This window comes from Salmo trutta, chromosome 7, assembly GCF_901001165.1.
Source record: "Salmo trutta chromosome 7, fSalTru1.1, whole genome shotgun sequence".
In the NCBI taxonomy this organism is placed as follows: Eukaryota; Metazoa; Chordata; class Actinopteri; order Salmoniformes; family Salmonidae; genus Salmo; species Salmo trutta.
The window spans coordinates 52,886,744-52,909,243 of NC_042963.1; the positions used below are offsets into that span (position 1 = coordinate 52,886,744).

Consider the following 22,500-nt stretch of genomic DNA (forward strand, 5'->3'; position numbering starts at 1 on the left):
TAGTTTCACAGTATAAATAAAATGTGGAACGACACACACGCTGCACTTTGGTCCGCTCATTCCTACGACAACCGTGACAGTTATAACAAGGATGAATCACTGATTCAACAACATATTTCACGACGCTACATGTGGTAACCATGTCAAAGTTGCATTTCTTACACTGTTTAATTCCAACCAAAAAAGGAAATTCCTCTGCTATTCTGTCTTATACCAGTCCATACCTCTCCACTAAATATATGCACTGTAGTCAGTGCATACAGTGCCTTCAGAAAGTAGTCACACCCCTTGACTTTTTCCTCATTTGAAAGTGGAATTATGTTTTTCTAAATTTGTACAAATTGATTAAAAAATGAAAAGCTGAAATGTCTTAAGTCAACAAGGTAAACAATCTGTTGATTTGCCCTTGAACAAGTCACTTATTTTATTTATTTAAACCTTTATTTAACCCTAATTGCTCCTGTTAGTCGCTCTGGATTTGAGCGTCTGTTAAATGACTTAAATCTTATGGCAAGCCTAAATAAGTTCAAGCATAAACATTTGCTTTTTAAGTTGCATGGACTCACTCTGTGTGCAATAATGACTACCTAATCTCTGTACTGCACACATACAATCACCTGTACAGGCCCTCAGTCAAGCAGTGAATTTAAAATACAGATTCAACCACAAAGACCAGGGAGGTTTTTCCAGATAAACCTGAGGATGGATCAACAACATTGTAGTTACTCCACAATTCTAACCTAATTGACAGACTGAAAAGAAGGAAGTTAGTACAGAATAAAACATATTATAAAACATGCATCCTGTTTGCAATAAGGCCCTGAAGTAAAACTGCAAAAAATGTTGCAAAGAAATTGACTTTATGACTAGAATACAAATTGTTATGTTTGGGGTAAATCCAACACAACACATCACTGAGTACCACTCTTCATATTTTAAGCATGGTGGTGGCTGCATCATGTTATGGGTATGCTTGTCATCAGCAAGGACTAGGGAGGACTAAGGAAATAGAGCTAAGCACAGGCAGAATCCTAGTGGTTCAGTCTGCTTTCCAAATAGGGTTGGGCCGTATCCAGATGTTCACACTGTCATACCGTTTTCAGTACTATACCGGGGTATACAGTATTACTGGAAGTGCACATAAGAGGTGGTATAAAAAAAATACAGCACAAAACAATTTAGGCAACAGGGATCTTGATCCGGGAGGGGATTATAGCCTCGTTATTGTTATTTTATTGTGTTACTTTTTATTTTATTTTTGACTTTATTTTATTTAGTACATATTTTCTTAACTCTATTTCTTGAACTGCATTGTTGGTTAAGGGCTTGTAAGTAAGCATTTCACGGTAAGGTCTACACCTGTTGCATTCGGCACATGTAACAAATAACATTTGATTTGATTTGATTAAATGTCTCTGTTGTAACAAAAAAGCTTGATCTTGACATTTAGCCACTTAGCTAGCAAGTTAGCAAACCAAATGCATAGCTAGAGCCCTGAGCTGAATGTCATTTATTTATAACCAACAAGGCAGGGGTATTTCAAAATACCCCGGTATGTGGTATAAACGGTATATCACCCAAGACTATTTTCAACAGATACTGGGAGACAAATTCACCTTTCAGCAGGACAAATTCACCTTTCAGCAGGACAAATAAACGGTATATCACCTTAGGTAAGGTATTGGTCCTCTCCCCTGTCTTGTCAGACCCCTCCTCTGAGTCGGAGCAGATGTAGGCGTCTCCCAGGTTGACGCCCAGGGGAGCGAGGCGCGGACGGTGCAGAGGCTGGAAGAATTGTATATTTAATTTTATTTGACAGATTTAACATACACAAAGCGGTGCCTCAGCCAAGTAAACCTACGGTACATACATACAAATACATATATTATACTTATTTCCATTGTGGTCCACGTTTTGTTTTAGGTAGGCAACAGAATGGACAGATTGGGAAAGACCGGCAGTACATTAGGGACTAGGGCAGGACTCTTCCTCATGCTTTTCCTGCATCTTTTCATTAAAGCTGGTCCCAGATCTGTTTGTGTTCTTGCCTACTCCGTTGCTGTTATTGTCAAGCCAAACGTTAGGAACGGCAATGAGTGATAAAAAGTTGGCATGATAGCACAAACAGATTGTCACTCACTCATGCTATCTTCTCCTACCTGGAAGGGGAGCTGTACCCAATCAACACAAAAACACAATCGAGGAGAACCTTTCCACTGACCTTGAATAAAGCCCCTGTGTTTATGTACGTTGACGACTCAACAGTACGGTATATACGTCGGCTACAACAGTACAATAAATCTAATGTATGACACCCTAAACATAGAGCTCCAGTCAGTTCTAGAATGGGTAACTAACAATAGATTTAACATAGAGCTCCAGTCAGTTCTAGAATGGGTAACTAGCAATAGGTTTAACATAGAGCTCCAGTCAGTTCTAGAATGGGTAACTAACAATAGGTTTAACATAGAGCTCCAGTCAGTTCTAGAATGGGTAACTAGCAATAGATTTAACATAGAGCTCCAGTCAGTTCTAGAATGGGTAACTAGCAATAGATTTAACATAGAGCTCCAGTCAGTTCTAGAATGGGTAACTAACAATAGGTTTAACATAGAGCTCCAGTCAGTTCTAGAATGGGTAACTAACAATAGGTTTAACATAGAGCTCCAGTCAGTTCTAGAATGGGTAACTAACAATAGGTTTAACATAGAGCTCCAGTCAGTTCTAGAATGGGTAAGTAACAATAGGTTTAACATAGAGCTCCAGTCAGTTCTAGAATGGGTAACTAGCAATAGGTTTAACATAGAGCTCCAGTCAGTTCTAGAATGGGTAACTAGCAATAGGCTGGCGCTAAATATCTCAACAACAAAAAAACTAATTTTGGGACAAATCACTCACTCAGCCCTAAACCTAATGTAGATCTATTGGGCAAATTGAGGAGACTAAACTGCTGGGTGTAACCCTAGATAGCAATCTGTCATGGTCAAATTATATAGACTCAGTGGTTGCTAAAATGGAAAGAGGTCTGTCCGTGATAAGGTGTTGCTCTGCTTTCTTGACATCTCAGTCGACCAGACATGTCCTACAGGCCCTACTGTTGTCACACCTGGACCACTGCCCAGTTGTGTGGTCAGGTGCGACAAAGAGGAACATAGGTAAATTGCAGTTGGTCCAGAACAGAGCAACACGTATTGCACTTAGATGTACACAGAGGGAAAATGTCAGTAACATGCATGTCAGTCTCTCCTGACTCAAAGTTGAGGAGTGATTGACTGCATCACTATTTGTCTTTGTGCGAGGTATTAATGTGTTCAGACACTCATCAGTATAACACAAGCCATTCAACCAATGGTCGCTTCACAGTCCCCAGCTCCAGAACAGAGGCTGGAAAAACGACTTCATGGAACTCTCTGCCACCCCTGGTAACTCAAGCTAGCAACCAAAAAAACAAACAGATTCAAAAACCAGAAGAAAAAAAAAAACCTTTACGACCCAATGGGGACTGTGAAGAGACACATAGATATATATTTTGTACTGTAATTTACACTGTACTATGTATTACATTATGTAGCTGGGTGGCCTTGAACGAATCCTTGGCTTGTGCAAGCCAGAACAGCTAATAGGACAGGAGCCATCTACTGTTTCTGAAGCATGAGGCAGAGGTAGGAGATGATGTAGTATTATGTCCTATTATGTCGTGTTATGTGTCACGTCCTGACCAGTAAAGGGGTTATTTGTTATATTAGTTTGGTCAGGACGTGGCAGGGGGGTATTTGTTTAGAGTGTTTCGGGGTTTATTGGGCTATGTGTTTTGTAGAGGGGTGTTTGATTAGAGTGTTCCGGGGTTTTGGTTTATGTTCTATGTTAGTATATTTCTATGTTCTAGTCTTTCTAGTTCTATGTTTAGTTTATTGATTTGGCCTTCAATTGGAGGCAGCTGTTCCTCGTTGCCTCTGATTGAAGGTCCTATGTATAGGGGTGTTTTGGTAATGGGAATTGTGGGTAGTTGTTTCCTGTTTAGTGTATGTAGCACCTGACGGGACTGTTTAGTGGCGTTCGTTCGTTTTTGTATATTTGTTTCTTTTGTTTTTTTCTTCTTATATAATAAATAAGAAGATGAGTGTACATTTTCCCGCTGCATCTTGGTCCAATCATTACGACACCCGTTACAGTTATGTAGTATCATGTAGTGTTATGAAGTATTATGCAGTGTTATGTCGTATTATGTAGCGCATCTCATGTTATGTAATATTATGTAGTTTTGTGTAGTACAATGCAGTATTATGTAGAAGTATGTAGTGTTATGGAGTACTATGTGTTATGTATATTATTATATTATGTATTTGACTTATTTTACTGTTTTCTTTCCTGTTTGGACTCCAGGAAGAGTAGTTACTGCCTTGGTAGCGGCTAATTGGGGATCCCAATAAATACTACTACAATGATACACAATACATACACTATATTGCAAGTTACACATACAGTACCAGTCAAAAGTTTGGACAGCTACTCATTCAAGGGTTTTTCTTTATTTTTACTATTTTCTACATTGTATAATAGTGAAGTCATTTTTTTAAATTTTTTTGTGTGAAGACATCAAAACTATGAAATAACACATATGGCATCATGTAGTAACCAAAAAAACGTGTTAAACAATTCTAAATATATTTTATTTTTTAGATTCTTGAAAGTAGCCACCCTTTGCCTTGGTGACAGCTTTGCACACTCTTGGCATTCTCTCAACCAGCTTCATGAGGAATGCTTTTCCAACAGTCTTGAAGGAGTTGATGAACACTTGTTGGCTGCTTTCCCTTCACTCTGCGGCCCAATTCATCCCAAACTATCTCAATTGGGATGAGGTTGGGTGATTGTGGAGGCCAGGTCATCTGATGCAGCACTCCATCACTCTCCTTCTTGGTCAAATAGCCCTTACACAGCCTGGAGGTATGTTTTGGGTCACTGTCCTGTTGAAAAACAAATGATAGTCCCAAATGATAGCGCAAACCAGATGGGATGGCGTGCTGCTGCATAATGCTGTAGTAGCCATGCTGGTTAAGTGTGCCTTGAATTCTAAATAAATCACAGAAAGTGTTACCAGCAAAGCACCCCCACACCATCACACCTCCTCCTCCATGCTTCACGGTGGGAACCACACATGCGGAGATCATCCATTCACCTACTCTGCGTCTCACGAAGACACGGTGGTTGGAACCGGTTGGTAACATTAGACAGGAGACTAAATACTCTCCTGTAGAGAACTGAGTTTCTGTACTGTGTGTAGTTGGACCTTAAGGAACCGTCTATGGAACATTATCAGTCTAAAGAGCATCACTAGTCTCCGGCAGACAGTTCTTTGAAACATCATTCTATTGCCAAACTGTTTTGGTTTCCTAGGACCTACAAGAGTTGGGGGTGAGATGCAGGAAAGAGGAGGACGGGAATTGGAGTTATCACTGTAAATAAAAAAAATCTGGTTCTTTCATCAAATTATTATTATTAAGTAACTGGTTCCGAAGACTTCTTAATTTACTGAACTTTTCGATCAAAGTCTTACCTGAACTAACAAAGACACGGCAAACCAAACATCTAAAATTTGGACTCATCAGACCAAAGGACAGATTTCCACCAGTCTAATGTCCATTGCTCTTGTTTCTTGGCCCAAGCAAGTCTCTTCTTATTATTGGGGTCCTTTAGTAGTTGTTTCTTTGCAGCAATTCGACCATGAAGGCCTAATTCCTGATTCAACACAACTGATTGGCTCAAATGCATTAAGAACAAAAGAAATTCCACAAATGAACTTTTAACAAGGCACACCTGTTAATTAAAATGCATTCCGGGTGACTACCTCATGAAGCTGGTTAAGAGAACACCAAGAGTGTGCAAAGCTGTCAAGACAAAGGGTGGCTACTTTGAAGAATCTCAAATATAAATTACATTTTGATTTGTTTAACACTTTTTTGGTTACTACATGATTCCATATGTTTTATTGCATAGTTTTGGTGTCTTCACTATTATTCTACAATGTAGAAAACAGTAAAAAAAAAATAAAAGAAAGAAAAACCCGTTGAATGAGTGTCCAAGCTTTTGACTGGTACTGCATATCATACATTATATATATATTGCACACTGCCCTTACACATTCTGTCAGTGGCGTAGAAACAGTTGCAAAGAGTTCAGCTCTTACCTGGAAGTTGAGCTGAGTGGTGAGCAGGCTGCTGACGGCACGGAGGGAGGTGCAGGTGTTGGGGGGCAGCGAGGGGTCCGCCAGCAGGTCTGAGATCAAGCCGTGGGCCTCGCCCATCACAGCTATATCCACCACCACACTGGTGCCCAACGACTGCAGAGGGGGAAGAGAGGAAGAGGGGGAAGAGAGGGAGAGGGGGAAGAGAGGGAGAGGGGGAAGAGAGGGAGAGGGGAAGAGAGGGAGAGGGGAAGAGAGGGAGAGGGGAAGAGAGGGAGAGGGGGATGAGAGGGAGAGGGGGAAGAGAGGGAGAGGGAGAGGGGGAGGGGAAGAGAGGGATAGGGGGATGAGAGGGAGAGGGGGAAGAGAGGGAGAGGGAGAGGGGGAGGGGAAGAGAGGGATAGGGGGATGAGAGGGAGAGGGGGAAGAGAGAGGGAGGGACAGAGAGGGAGGGGGGAAGAGAGGGAGAGGAGGGAGAGGGGGAAGAGAGGCAGAGGGGGAAGAGAGGCAGAGGGGGAAGAGAGGGGGAGGGGAAGAGAGGGAGAGGGGGAAGGGGAAGAGAGGGAGAGGGGGAAGAGAGGGAGAGGGAGAGGGGGAAGAGAGGGAGAGGGGTAGAGAGGGAGAGGGGGAGGAGAGGGGGAAGAGAGCGAGAGGGGGAAGAGAGGGAGAGGGAAATAACCTTTGATAAATATATTTACCAAGTAATGAACACACTGTAAATCTGGTAAAGCTGTTATACATGAAGTAGTACAGTAAGACATTACTATGTACAATCAATCATCCAGCTCTGTTTTCACACTGCCTGTCTCTGACCGTGTTAGTCTGGGTCTAAACACTACGACACCGTCCACCGGACTGGGAAGAAGAGAACAGGAGATCATGAGTGATGCTAATGTGGCTGATAGGAGGGGATGCTAATTGATAGATGTCTTGCTGTGTAGGCCAGCCTGGGTGGCTGGCTGTGAAGGGGCTGTGAAGGGGTCTGTGTTTGGTGCAAATGTGTGTGCAGGACAGCCTGGGTGGCTGGCTGTGAAGGGGCTGTTACGGGGTCTGTGTTTGGTGCAGTGTGCGTGCAGGACTGCCTGGGTGGCTGGCTGTGAAGGGGCTGTTACGGGGTCTGTGTTTGGTGCAGTGTGCGTGCAGGACAGCCTGGGTGGCTGGCTGTGAAGGGCTGTTACGGCAGAATGATAGGGAACAGATGACGGTCACTCCCACATGAGGAGATAAAGCATTTAGAGAAGACATTGAGGCGTTTACAAGGCTCTACTCTGTTCAGGAGCACGTATGCACACACACACACACACACACACACACACACACACACACACACACACACACACACACACGGCAGAAACACACACACTCCTCAGGTGCTATACTACACCGTTAAAGGATCCCCTGCTCCCAGCAGAGTGCAACATCATTAGCAGCAATGCTAGTGTTAATAGTAGTAGGTAAGAATAGTTGAAGGACTGTATTTCAAACAGTATGACTGTATTTCAAACAGTCATTTTAACATTTGGACAGATAATTTGTCAAATTCGGCTTAAAAACATATGCTAGATTCAGCTGGACAGAAATTGATGGAAAGTTAATTAATATTAAACTCAATAGGAATCCCTGATATGGGATGTGGCCTTTGACCTATAACCCTTTGTGCCTGCGGACCCCTAGTCTGTTTTCACACCGTCTACCCCTACAGCTCTGACGTTTTGACGTCACGCTGTGTGTGTGTGTGTGTGAGTGTGTGTGTGTTAGTTAGTTATGCGCGGGTCAGCTGTTTGTTCACACGCATTTTGCTAATTGCTAATAATCTATCCACAACCGCCCGAATATATGTGGATAAGTTAAAATCTGAGGCTCACGCCCGACCCTAACCCGCAAATAGAAAATATGCTGTACAGTGTGAGATGGACGGAGCGAGTTTTTTGATAGGCTTATATTTCTGCTTCTAATTTCTGACATTTTGATAGGCTATTTGTAAACCCTTGCTCACCAGAACAATTTCATAAATCAATAGAATGAATGCTTCAATATAGTTGAAATAGGTAAAGTTTTATATTTCATCTCTACTTCTCTTGCGCAGCAAAGATGTTTAGGGGCCGGGGAGAAAATGCAACAACAAAAAAAAAAACAGGAAAGATTTTCAATGTAATTTTGTGTATTTTATGTGGTGTCAGCTTTATACACTCAACAAAAATATAAACACAACAGGGCCCTATGTTTAATGAGCCGAAATAAAAGATTCCATAAATGTTCCATACGCACAAAAAACGTATTTCTCTAAAATGTTGTGCACAAATTTGTAGTCATCCCTGCTAGTGACAAGATAATCCTTCCACCTGACAGGTGTGGCATATCAAGAAGCTGATTATACAGCATGATCATTACACAGGCACACAGCTGTTGCCAATTTCTCTACCATAAGTCGCTTGCAACGGCGTTTTAGAGAATTTGTCAGTATGTCCAACCGGTCTCACAATCGCAGACCAAGTGTAACCACGCCAGCCCTCCACATCCAGCTTCTTCACCTGCAGGATCATCTGAGACCAGTCACCTGATGAAACTGTGGGTTTACACAACCAAAGAACTTCTGCACAAACTGTCAGAAACCGTCCCAGGGAAGCTCATCTTTTTTAACATTTTTTATTTATTTCACCTTTATTTAACCAGGTAGGCTAGTTGAGAACAAGTTCTCATTTACAACTGCGACCTGGCCAAGATAAAGCAAAGCAGTTCGACACATACAACAACATAGAGTTACACATGGAATAAACAAAACATACAGTCAATAATACAGTAGAACAAAAGAAAATAAAAAGTATATATACAGTGAGTGCAAATGAGGTAAGTTAAGGGAGTTAAGGCAATAAATAGGCCATAGTGGCAAACTTGTCATCCTCACCAAGGTCTTGACTTGACTGCAGTTCAGTGTCGTAACCGACTTCTGTGGGCAAAAGCTCACCTTTGATAGCCACTGGCTCGCTGGAGAAGCATGCTCTTTAGGGATGAATCCCGGTTTCTACTGTACCGGGCAGATGGCAGACATGGGGCGTCGTATGGCGTCGCGTGGGCGAGCGGTTTGCTGATGTCAACACTCTGAACAGAGAGCCCCATGGTGGCGGTGGGGTTATGGTATGGGCAGACATTGGGTACAGACAACGAACACAATTGCATTTTACCATGATGAGATCCTGAGGAACATTGTCGTGCCATTCATCCGCTGCCATCACCTCATGTTTCAGGATGATAATGCACGGCCCCATGTCGCAAGGATCTGTACACAATTCCTGGAAGCTGAAAATGTCCCATTTCTTCCATGGCCTGCATACTCACCAGACATGTCAACCACTGAGCGAGTTTGAGATTCTTTGCATCAATGTGTACGACAGCGTGTTCCAGTTCCCGTCAATATCCAGCTACTTCGCTCAGCCATTGAAGAGGAGTGGGACAACATTCCACAGGCCACAATCTACAGCCTGATCAACTATATGCGAAGGAGATGTGTCAAAGGCAAATGGTGGTCCCACCAGATACTGACTTGTTTACAGATCCACGTCCCTATTTTCCATTTAACCTATCTGAACTGTAGCCGTTCAAGTTGCTTTGAAGTCCCCGTCTTACAACAGTCGGATTTGTAGGCTATATCGTCTCACAATCATCACACATAACCAAACTGCCATCATCTTCTTTGTACCACTTCACCAAATCTTTCCCAAATAGACCACTGTTCTGGTCCTCTCTTCCACGATATACTGTTCTGGTCCTCTCTTCCACAACAACAGACTACTGTTCTGGTCCTCTCTTCTACAATATACTGTTCTGGTCCTCTCTTCTACAATATACTGTTCTGGTCCTCTCTTCTACAATATACTGTTCTGGTCCTCTCTACCACAACATCAGACTACTGTTCGGTCCTCTCTACCACAACATCAGACTACTGTTCGGTCCTCTCTTCTATAACAGACTACTGTTCTGGTCCTCTCTTCTACAACAGACTACTGTTCTGGTCCTCTCTTCCACAACATTAGACTACTGTTCTGGTCCTCTCTTCTACAATATACTGTTCTGGTCCGTCTATTGAATTAAACTCTGATATTGTCTTTTTTGCTCAGAGGAGAAGGTACATTTTTCTACTGAAGTTCCCAAAAGCAATTTGCAGACGGAGTGTATTATTACACGCAACAGTTAGACCCTATACAGTTAGACCCTGTACAGTTAGACCCTATACAGTTAGACCCTGTACAGTTAGACCCTCTACAGTTAGACCCTATACAGTTAGACCCTGTACAGTTAGACCCTATACAGTTAGGCACTATTCAGTTAGACCCTCTACAGTTAGACCCTCTACAGTTACACTCTATACAGTTAGACCCTATACAGTTAGACCCTATACAGTTAGACCCTATACAGTTAGACACTACAGTTAGACCCTGTACAGTTAGACCCTATAGAGTTAGACCCTATAGAGTTTGACACTACAGTTAGACCCTATACAGTTAGACACTACAGTTAGACCCTCTACAGTTACACTCTATACAGTTAGACCCTGTACAGTTAGACCCTGTACAGTTAGACCCTATACAGTTAGACCCTATACAGTTAGACCCTCTACAGTTACACCCTGTACAGATAGACACTACAGTTAGACCCTGTACAGTTAGACCCTGTACAGTTACACTCTATACAGTTAGATCCTGTACAGTTACACTCTATACAGTTAGACCCTCTACAGTTAGACCCTGTACAGTTAGACCCTGTACAGTTACACTCTATACAGTTAGACCCTGTACAGTTACACTCTATACAGTTAGACCCTGTACAGTTAGACCCTGTACAGTTAGACTCTACACAGTTAGACCCTGTACAGTTACACTCTATACAGTTAGACCCTGTAAAGTTAGACACTTACAGTTAGACCCTGTACAGTTAGACCCTGTAGAGTTAGACCCTCTACAGATAGACCCTGTACAGTTAGACCCTCTACAGTTAGACCCTCTACAGTTAGACCCTCTACAGTTAGACCCTATACAGTTAGACCCTATACAGATAGACCCTGTACAGTTAGACCCTATACAGTTAGACCCTATACAGTTAGACCCTGTACCGTTACACTCTATACAGTTAGACCCTGTACAGTTAGACCCTGTACAGCTGGACCCTGTACAGTTAGACCCTATACAGTTAGACCCTGTACAGTTAGACCCTGTACAGTTAGACCCTGTACAGTTAGACCATGTACAGTTAGACCCTCTACAGTTAGACCCTCTACAGATAGACCCTGTACAGTTAGACCCTGTACAGTTAGACCCTATACAGTTAGACCCTATACAGTTAGACCCCCTACAGTTTGACTATACAGTTAGACCCTCTACAGTTAGACCCTCTACAGATAGACCCTGTACAGTTAGACCCTGTACAGTTAGACCCTATACAGTTAGACCCTATACAGTTAGACCCCCTACAGTTTGACTATACAGTTAGACCCTATACAGCTGGACCCTATACAGTTAGACCCTGTACAGTTAGACCCTATACAGTTAGACCCTATACAGTTAGACCCTATACAGTTAGACCCTGTACAGTTAGACCCTATACAGTTAGACCCTATACAGTTAGACCCTGTACAGTTAGACCCTATACAGTTAGACCCTATACAGTTAGACCCTATACAGTTAGACCCTGTACAGTTAGACCCTATACAGTTAGACCCTATACAGTTAGACCCTGTACAGTTAGACCCTATACAGTTAGACCCTGTACAGTTAGACCCTATGCAGTTTGACTATACAGTTAGACCCTCTACAGTTAGACCCTATACAGTTAGACCCTATACAGTTAGACCCTATACAGTTAGACCCTATACAGTTAGACCCTAAAGCTGAGGCTAAGTCTACACTCTACCAGCAGATCAATTTAATGAAAGTAAAACCTCAATGTAGCCTATAGATATGAATTGCATTGTTTTCTCTCTATTCAACCTGCCCGTCCCGCCATTCATCCACACAATATTCTATGACCCTAAACCCGCACGCGTCGCGGTTTTAACCTCGGGGACTGCGGGTTTTGATTCAACCCATGCATCAGTAGTGTGTGTGAAAGCACGTGAGTGAATGAGTGAGCGAGTTCTTGTGTGAGCGTGAGGAAGGACGAGGCCGTTGTTTTGCAACAAGTGAAAAGCTAAAAATTCACCACCTACTGAGTCAATGTGCAGGGGTATGAGGTAATAACTTGGATATATACACAGGGTACCAGTACTGAGTCAATGTGCAGGGGTATGAGGTAATAACTTGGATATATACACGGGGTACCAGTACTGAGTCAATATACAGGGGTACGAGGTAATAACTTGGATATATACACAGGGTACCAGTACTGAGTCAATGTGCAGGGGTACGAGGTAATAACTTGGATATATACACGGGGTACCAGTACTGAGTCAATGTGCAGGGGTACGAGGTAATAACTTGGATATATACACAGGGTACCAGTACTGAGTCAATGTGCAGGGGTACGAGGTAATAACTTGGATATATACACAGGGTACCAGTACTGAGTCAATGTGCAGGGGTATGAGGTAATAACTTGGATATATACACAGGGTACCAGTACTGAGTCAATGTGCAGGGGTATGAGGTAATAACTTGGCTATATATACAGGGTACCAGTACTGAGTCAATGTGTAGGGGTACGAGGTAATAACTTGGATATATATACAGGGTACCAGTACTGAGTCAATGTGCAGGGGTACGAGGTAATAACTTGGATATATACACGGGGTACCAGTACTGAGTCAATGTGCAGGGGTACGAGGTAATAACTTGTATATATATACACAGGGTACCAGTACTGAGTCAATATGCAGGGGTACGAGTTAATAACTTGGATATATATACACAGGGTACCAGTACTGAGTCAATGTGCAGGGGTACGAGGTAATAACTTGGATATATACACAGGGTACCAGTACTGAGTCAATATACAGGGGTACGAGGTAATAACTTGGATATATATACAGGGTACCAGTACTGAGTCAATGTGCAGGGGTATGAGGTAATAACTTGGATATATATACACAGGGTACGAGTACTGAGTCAATGTGCAGGGGTACGAGGTAATAACTTGGAGATATACACAGGGTACCAGTACTGAGTCAATATACAGGGGTACGAGGTAATAACTTGGATATATATACAGGGTACCAGTACTGAGTCAATGTGCAGGGGTATGAGGTAATAACTTGGATATATACACAGGGTACCAGTACTGAGTCAATGTGCAGGGGTATGAGGTAATAACTTGGATATATACACAGGGTACCTGTCACGTCCTGGCCAGTATAAGGGTTAATTAGTATTGTAGTTTGGTCAGGACGTGACAGAGGGTATTTGTTTTATGTGGTTCAGGGTGGTGTGTTTGGTTAAAGGGTGTTTGATTTAGTATTTCCGGGGTTTTGGTTTATAGTCTATGTTTATGTATTTCTATGTCTAGTCTGGTGAGTGTGTTTCTATGTTGGTTTGATTGAGAGTCCCATATATTAGGGTGTGTTTGTGGTTGTTATTTGTGGGTGATTGTTCTGTGTTCAGCCTTATGCTTTACCAGACTGTTTGTTGATCGTTCGTTCGTTTCTTTGTTATTTTTGTATGTTCATTTTTGAAGTTAATAAATTCTCAAGATGAGCATACACGTACCTGCTGCGTTTTGGTCCTCTTTCACCGACGACAACCGTGACAGTACCAGTACTGAGTCAATGTGCAGGGGTACGAGGTAATAACTTGGATATATTCACAGGGTACCAGTACTGAGTCAATGTGCAGGGGTACGAGGTAATAACTTGGTTATATACACAGGGTACCAGTACTGAGTCAATGTGCAGGGGTATGAGGTAATAACTTGGATATATACACAGGGTACCAGTACTGAGTCAATGTGCAGGGGTACGAGGTAATAACTTGGCTATATATACAGGGTACCAGTACTGAGTCAATGTGCAGGGGTATGAGGTAATAACTTGGCTATATATACAGGGTACCAGTACTGAGTCAATGTGCAGGGGTACGAGGTAATAACTTGGCTATATATACAGGGTACCAGTACTGAGTCAATGTGCAGGGGGGTATGAGGTAATAACTTGGATATATACACGGGGTTCCAGTACTGAGTCAATGTTCAGGGGTACTAGGTAATAACTTGGCTATATATACAGGGTACCAGTACAGAGTCAATGTGCAGGAGTACGAGGTCATTGCGGTAGATATGTACATATAGGTAGGGAGGCAACAGGAGCATTCACTGTGACATCAGCTAGCTGGCAGGCATACTAAATGATTCTGTTTATATTGGCAACATGGCCACGTGTTGACCTTACAGTCTTCACAACAGGTGTGTGTAAAGGGCTTCAGTTCTGTTTGTGGAAACAGAGGTATGTTTTGATTGGCAATCATTTTAATCGTTCACATTCACCAACGTTTCAGGACTGTGGGACAGAAAGGAAAGTGTTTTGTGTGGGTGGGAACCAGCGGAGGCTGCTGAGGGGAGGACGGCTCATAGTAACGGCTGGAACGGAACAAATGGAACGGCATGTTTGATATATTTGATGCCATTCCATTGATTCCTTTCCAGCCATTACTATAAACACATCCTCCCCTATTAAGGAACCACCAACCTCCTGTAGTGGGAACATGACACTTTACTGCAGCACTATCCTCTCTATTTAGAAACAACTGCCTCTCTTCTTCGATCTCTCTCCTCTCCCATCCCCACACCGCTCCTCTCCCCTCCCCTCTCCTCTCCCATCCCCACACCGCTCCTCCCCTCTTCTCCCCTTCCATCCCCACACCTCTCCTCCCCTCTTCTCCCCTTCCATCCCCACACCTCTCCTCTCCTCTTCTCTCCTCCCCTCTTCTCCCCTTCCCTCCCCTCCCCTCCCCTCCCCTCTCCTCTCCTTTCCTCTCCCCTCTCCTCCTCTCCTATCGTTCCGCTCCTCTCCTTTCCTCACCTCCGATCCTCTCATTCCAACCCCTCTTCTCCTCTCCTCTCCTCTCCTCCCTCCCTCCCTCCCTCCCTCCCTCCCTCCCTCCCTCCCTCCCTCCTCTCCTCATCTCTCCTCTCCTCTCCTCTCCTATCATTCCACCCCCTCTCCCCTCCACTCCTGTCCTCCTCCTGTCCTCCTCCTGTCCTCCTCTCCTCCTCCCCTCCTCTCATATCATCCCATCCACTCCCCTCCTCTCCTCCCCTCCCCTCTCCTCACCTCTCATCTCCTCCTAGAAGTGAGCTGAACAAGACAAGACACATATTTGTGAAGAGGGAAGCGTTTCCAGAGAACAGCTGGCTGGACAGATTCTTTCTTCACCCTCAGGGGGTTGTTGGCTCGCTCTCTCTCTCTCTTACTCTCTCTCACACACACACACACACACACACACACACACACACACACACACACACACACACACACACACACACACACACACACACACACACACACACACACACACACACACACACACACACACAAACATACATAAACACACCGACACACATGCACACGCAAGCGCACACACTCACATGCAAGCACACACACTCACACACCGACACACACACAGCGAAAGGAGAGGGAAAATACATTACCATACCACAGGAGGATGCCAGTGATGAAGTCCAGTCCAACAACAGAGCAGAGACAAACCCTGAGACAGTATCATGGTGATGATAATGTTATTGTGTATTTTTGCACTGGGACAACTATTAATGCCAAAAAAGACTGTGGTGCAACCAGACTCATGCAGTCCAGGTGCACATTGGGTAAGATTGTCCATGTTGTCTGTGTTGGGTATTCTTGATTTCTTTGTCTTCCACATAACCTCCAGTATATATCAATCCTTTCAGGATCAGTTTTGCCTAGATTCTAAAAGAATTGACAGGTTGGACTTGATCCTACAGTACATCAGCACTCCTACTCTGAGAAGCTTCATGACAACTTGACTATCCTTCTCTGGTTCACACGTCTAATTGGCTATGTCTCACCTGTGTGATTTATGTCTGTAAATGAAAGCGCATCGACAAATGCAATGTATTATTATTCATATTATAATGTAATGCTCTCCCAGTCTTTATTATTATTGATATTATAATATGGGGGGGGGGGGGGGGGGACAGTGGACATATTTAGAACTGGTCTTAAAACACACCTTTTTAGCTTTGCTTTTCCTTAAGGTGCTTTTTTAGTCTTTCAGTTAAGTACAGATCAGGGTTGGGTTATAAAACAATATCAGAAACTTTAAACATCCCATGGAGCACCATTAAATCCATTATTTAAAACATTTTAAGAATATGGCATCACAACAAACCTGCCAAGAGAGGGCCACCCACCAAAACTCACGGACCAGGCAAGGATGGCATTAATCAGAGATGAACAAAGAGACCAAAGATAACTCTGAAGGAGCTGCAAAGCTCCACAGAGGAGATTGGAGTATCTATCCATAGGACCACTTTAAGTCGTACACTCCACAGAGCTGGGCTTTATGGAAGAGTGTCCAGAAAAAAAAGCCATTGCTTAAAGAAATAAATAAGCAAACACGTTTGGTGTTCGCCAAAAGGCATGTGGAAGATTCCCCAAACATATGGAAGAAGGTACTGTGGTCAGACGAGACCATCAAGGAAAACGCTATGTCTGGCACAAACCCAACACCTCTCATCACCCCGAGAACACCATCCTCACAGTAAAGCGTGGTGGTGGCAGCATCATGCTATGGGGATGTTTTTCATCAGCAGGGACTGGGAAACTGGTCAGTATTGAAGGAATGATGGATGGCACAAAATACGGGGACATTTTTGAGGGAAACCTGTTTCAGTCTTCCAGAGATTTGAGACTGGGATGGAGGTTCACCTTCCAGCAGGACAATGACCCTAAGCATACTGCTAAAGCAACACTCGAGTGGTTTAAGGGGAAACATTTAAATATCTTGGAATGGCCTAGTCAAAGCCCAGACCTCAATCCATTTGAGGATCCGTGGTATGACTTAAAGATTGCTTTACAGCAGTGGAACCCATCCAACTTGAAGGAGCTGGAGCAGTTTTGCCTTGAAGAATGGGCAAAGATCACAGTGGCTAGATGTGCCAAGCTTATAGAGACATACCCCAAGAGACTTGCAGCTATAATTGCTGCAAAAGGTGGCTCTACAAAGTATTGACTTTGGGGCAGGGTAAATAGTTATGCACGCTCAAGTTTTCAGTTTTTTTGTCTTATTTCTTGTTTGTTTCACAATAACAAATATTTTGCATCTTCAAAGTGGCAGGCATGTTGTGTAAATCAAATGGTACAAACCCCCCAAAAATCTATTGGAATTCCAGGTTGTAATGCAACAAAATAGGAAAAATTCCAAGGGGGGTGAATACTTTCGCAAGCCATTGTACAGAGGCCCATTATCAGCAACCATCACTCCTGTGTTCCAATGGCACGTTGTGTTAGCTAATCCAAGTTTATCATTTTAAAAGGCTAATTGATCATTAGAAAACCCTTTTGCAATTATGTTAGCACAGCTGAAAACTGTTGTTCTGATTAATGAAACAATACAACTGGCCTTCTTTAGACTAGTTGAGTATCTGGAGCATCAGCATTTGTGGATTTGATTACAGGCTCAAAATGGCCAGAAACAAAGAACTTTCTTCTGAAACTCGTCAGTCTATTCTTGTTCTGAGAAATGAAGGCTATTCCATGTGAGAAATTGCCAAGAAACTGAAGATCTCATACAACACTGTACACTACTCCCTTCACAGAACAGCACAAATGGGCTCTAAACAGAATAGAAAGAGGAGTGGGAGGCCCCAGTGCACAACTGAGCAAGAAGACATATACCATAGAGTGTCTAGTTTGAGAAACAGATGCCTTACACGTCCTCAACTGGCAGCTTCATTAAATAGTACCCACAAAACACCAGTCTCAATATCAACAGTGAAGAGGTGACTCCAGGATGTTGGCCTTCTAGGCAGAGTTGCAAATAAAAAGCCATATCTCAGACTGGCCAATAAAAATAAAAGATTAAGATGAGCAAAAGAACACAGACACTGGACAGAGGAAGATTGGAAAAAGTGTTATGGACAGACGGATCTAAGTTTGAGGTGTTCAGATCACAAAGAAGAACATTCGTGAGACACAGAAAAAATGAAAAGATGCTGGAGGAGTGCTTGACATCATCTGTCAAGCATGGTGGAGGCAATATGATGGTCTGGGGGTGCTTTGGTGATGGTAAGGTGGGAGATTTGTACAGGGTAAAAGGGATCTTGAAGAAGGAAGGCTATCACTCCATTTTGCAACGCCACGCCATACCCTGTGGACGGTGCTTAATTGGAGCCAATTTCCTCCTACAACAGGACAATGACCCAAAGCACAGCTCCAAACTATACAATAACTATTTAGAGAAGAAGCAGTCAGCTGGTATTCTGTGTATAATGGGATGGCTAGCACAGTCACCGGATCTCAACCCTATTGAGCTGTTGTGGGAGCAGCTTGACCGTATGGTACGTAAGAAGTGCCCATCAAGCCAATCCAACTTGTGGGAGGTGCTTCAGGAAGCATGGGGTGAAATCTCTTCAGATTACCTTACCAAATTGACACCTGGAACTCCAAAGGTCTGCACGGCTGTGATTGCTGCAAATGGAGGATTCTTTGACCAAAACACAATGTTTGAAGGACACAATTATTATTTAAATAAAACATCATTATTTATAACCTTGTCAACATCTTGACTATATTTCCTATTCATTTTGCAACTCAATTCATGTATGTTTTCATTGAAAACAAGGACATTTCTAAGTGACCCCTAACTTTTGAGTGGTAGTATAAATAAAGCTTGATTTGATTTGATTAGAACCAGATCACAACCAGCAGGTTGACGTTATTGCAATGAGGTTGTAAAGTAGTTGAATGTCACTTCAAATAGCTTCTACTGCTGGGTTATGGCTGTTCTTCTGAGTACCCATCTCTAAAAATATGTAGGTTAACAGAAAAAAAGGACACATTTCTGTGGACTATAAGGAAAATAGACTGTAAAGTAGTCTTCTACAGTGTTCGGCTCAATAGAACTTGATGTTTGATGTGGTTGTTGGACAGGATATCTGGGCCTGTGAACTGGACAGCACAGAAGACAGGAACTGGGACTATGGTGGAAAAATGAGAGAAGATGATACTTGTGTCTGTCGAGTTGCTGAAGCCAGCCCGGTGTGTTGATTCAACACAACATTTTTCATATAGATGGCCGTAAGTTTATAGTTCAGATACACACACGGCATCCTGAGCTCGCATCTTCAGCCCTGGACAAGACATGGGGCGACTGAAGACTGTTGAAACTTCAATTTGACTAAAATAATGTTATTATGTGAATTAAATTGTTGTCTTTGGTTTTGTTTTCGTTTTAATTTGTTTTATCGCATTGTATGTTTTTTTTCACCTGATGTATTTTAAAGTGACTGGATTGAAATGATTTGTTGTGTTGGCTGGTTATCAGGCACATTGCTGTTGTCCAGTCATACCAAATGTAAAGTTGATTAGGATCTGGGTGTGTTGTCTTTCAGTCCACCAGAGTTCAACGAGTTCGTAATTCAGGTTGGGGGTTCAAGTTCACTCTTCAATTTGATTAAAAGGGCAGTGAATTCGCTGATACTCTGAGAATATTGTATGCACAAGCCACCTGTGTGACCCACATAGTCTTTTCTCTTAGAGATTATTCTGAACGGAAGACGTGTGTAATCACGTTTTGTCTTAATTAGTTGATAGTAATTTATTCTTTCTTATTCTGTAATGTATCATTTATTTTATATACAGGGTCAATCTTTCTTGACAAATAAATGTTATTAGGAGCCTTTTTAAACCTCAAATATGGTACAAGATTTATATTCTCGGATCCTGTATCTGTAACCATACTCTGCGAGGCCGAATGGTCACTTCCATTCATCTTCTGTATGTTGTCCTGTCACTTCCATTCATCTTCTGTATGTTGTTCTGTCACTTCCATTCATCTTCTGTATGTTGTCCTGTCACTTCCATTCATCTTCTGTATGTTGTCCTGTCACTTCCATTCATCTTCTGTATGTTGTCCTGTCACTTCCATTCATCTTCTGGTCATGTGCCTACATTATATAGATGTTTTAATGTATCTAACCTTTATTTAATGAGGCAAGTCAGAAAACTAATTCTTATTTACAATGACGGCCTACCCCGGCCAAACCCTCCCCTAACCTGGACGCTGCTGGGCCAATTGTGCGCCGCCACATGGGTCTCCCGGTCTCGGCTGGCTGCGACAAAGCCTGGACTCAAACCCAGAATCTCTAGTGGCACAGCTAGCACTGCGATGCAGTGCCTTAGACCACTGCGCCACTCAGGAGGCCCCAGCCTAATCTTTTTGATTGTCAACTGTATTACTGTACAGTATTCTATTATACTTTATTATATGGACTGGAATTACAAACATTGTTCAAACCATGATGAATCAGAAGAGAACATGCGATTCTGGTGGAACATATACGGTCTACAAAGTTACAACTATAGGCTAAAGAATTTGACTTTAATGTTGAAATATAATACAGCCTATTTGTGTAATGAGTAGGCTGACGCATACAGTACCAGTCAAAAGTTTGGACACACCAACCAATTCCAGGGTTTTTCTTAATTTTTACTATTTTCTACCATGTAGAATAATAGTGAAGACATCAAAGCTATGAAATAACACATATGGAATCATGTTGTAACCTTTAAAAGTGTTAAACAAATCAAAATATATTTAAGATTTAAGATTCTTCAAAGTAGCCACCCTTTGCCTTGATGACAGCTTTGCACACGCTTGGCATTCTCTCAACCAGCTTCACCTGGAATGCTTTTCCAACAGTCTTAAAGGAGTTGGCTGCACTTGTTGGCTGCTTTTCCTTCGCTCTGCGGTCCAACTCATCCCAAACTATCGCAATTGGGTTGAGGGCAGGTCATCGGATGCAGCACTCCATCACTCTCCTTACGTATTTTAAGGCATTTGTAAAAATTCTATAGCAATATAGAGTGGGAAAGCGGCCATGTGTTTGGACAATTAATAGACACTGCAGTAAATAAAACCTAGTCAAAACATCTATCTCGTCCAGGTCCAGAGTCTACACAGACAGGTGTGCCATAGCCAATCAGAGGTACAGAGGGCCTTTATGTCATTTGCCACATGGGCCTACCATCATTCCCTTTGAACTGGACTGTGTGTTTACAGGCAGTTGCAACAGCATGACTTTAGATCGCTAAAAGCCACCTGAATGGATTAGTGAAAATATTTATATACCACGTTTGGGAACTTTACAGTCCTATTGATCAAACAACCATGAAAAGGTAGGCTATCACTTATGCAGATCAACAACAACAAGACCAACAACTAATGCTTGCCAGAGCAAGAGGAGCTAAAATATAACAAAGTAACATTAGATAAACCCTCTCAAACTTTTTCAGCTAGTTGGCCGTCAAAATTGCACTGATAAACGATGGGGAATTGTAGCCTTCTGCAGTTTGCTTGCCAATGCATGCTTGTCCCAACCAAGCAACCAAGCTAACTGGCTAACATTGCCAGCTAGCTACTTCCATATTACTAACCGTAGCAGAGCTGGTTAGGCTGTTTACATGTTTTCTAGAGCGTTCTCTTTCTGCCGACGTTTACTGACACCGGTCATATTCAGCGGGTGTTGCACGTTTGTAAATTCATCAGTTATTCTGCACCCTGGCACACTCAGATGAGAGTGCTCTGAAATCGGAGTAGATAGCCAGAATGAATTTGTGAACGCAAGAGGGAATTTGTGAACGCAAGTTAACTGGATAACAGTCGTTAAAGTTCACCATAGCTAGCTAGCTAGGAAAACGAATCACATTTCTTGGTAACTAACCAAATTACACTTAATTCTCTAGCTGTGTAAAGCCAACGAAAAACGATATGAGGGGAAAAAGTCAGTCCCTCACCCACTCCTCCAATGACATGACATCCTCCTAGCAGCTAGCAAGCTAGCTATCAGGCTAACAATGGGTTCAGTGTTTTTATCCTGCTACATAAGCAGATACGCTAGCCTATTAGCCATGCTATTGCCCTTGCTAGTTTGATTGTATTTGCATTCCCAGACTTTGTCCGATTTTGTCCAAAATATTGAGTCATTGAAACTGAAACAGTGAATCCTGAATGGAGGCAGGTAACAACGTACCAGGACAGCTGTGATTTACAACCTGATAGCAGTATTTCCTGGACTACCAACAAATGTATTGGTGAATTATATTAATCATGCATTGAACTACGTCCATCTATTGTGCCAAC

At 42.7% G+C, this 22,500-nt stretch overlaps 1 protein-coding gene across 2 annotated transcripts in view; it reads right to left on the reverse strand.

Annotated features, from left to right (window-relative positions):
* The window catches only part of LOC115197678 (cGMP-inhibited 3',5'-cyclic phosphodiesterase A), a 210,109-nt gene that overhangs the window by 55,284 nt on the left and 132,325 nt on the right, over positions 1-22,500 (reverse strand). For both annotated transcript variants that reach the window (XM_029759425.1, XM_029759426.1), the window contains exons 3-4: positions 6,185-6,337; positions 1,669-1,785 (exon numbers count right to left, since the gene is read on the reverse strand). In XM_029759425.1, the coding sequence (XP_029615285.1) occupies positions 1,669-1,785; positions 6,185-6,337 (270 nt within the window). The remainder of the gene's footprint in view (positions 1-1,668; positions 1,786-6,184; positions 6,338-22,500) is intronic.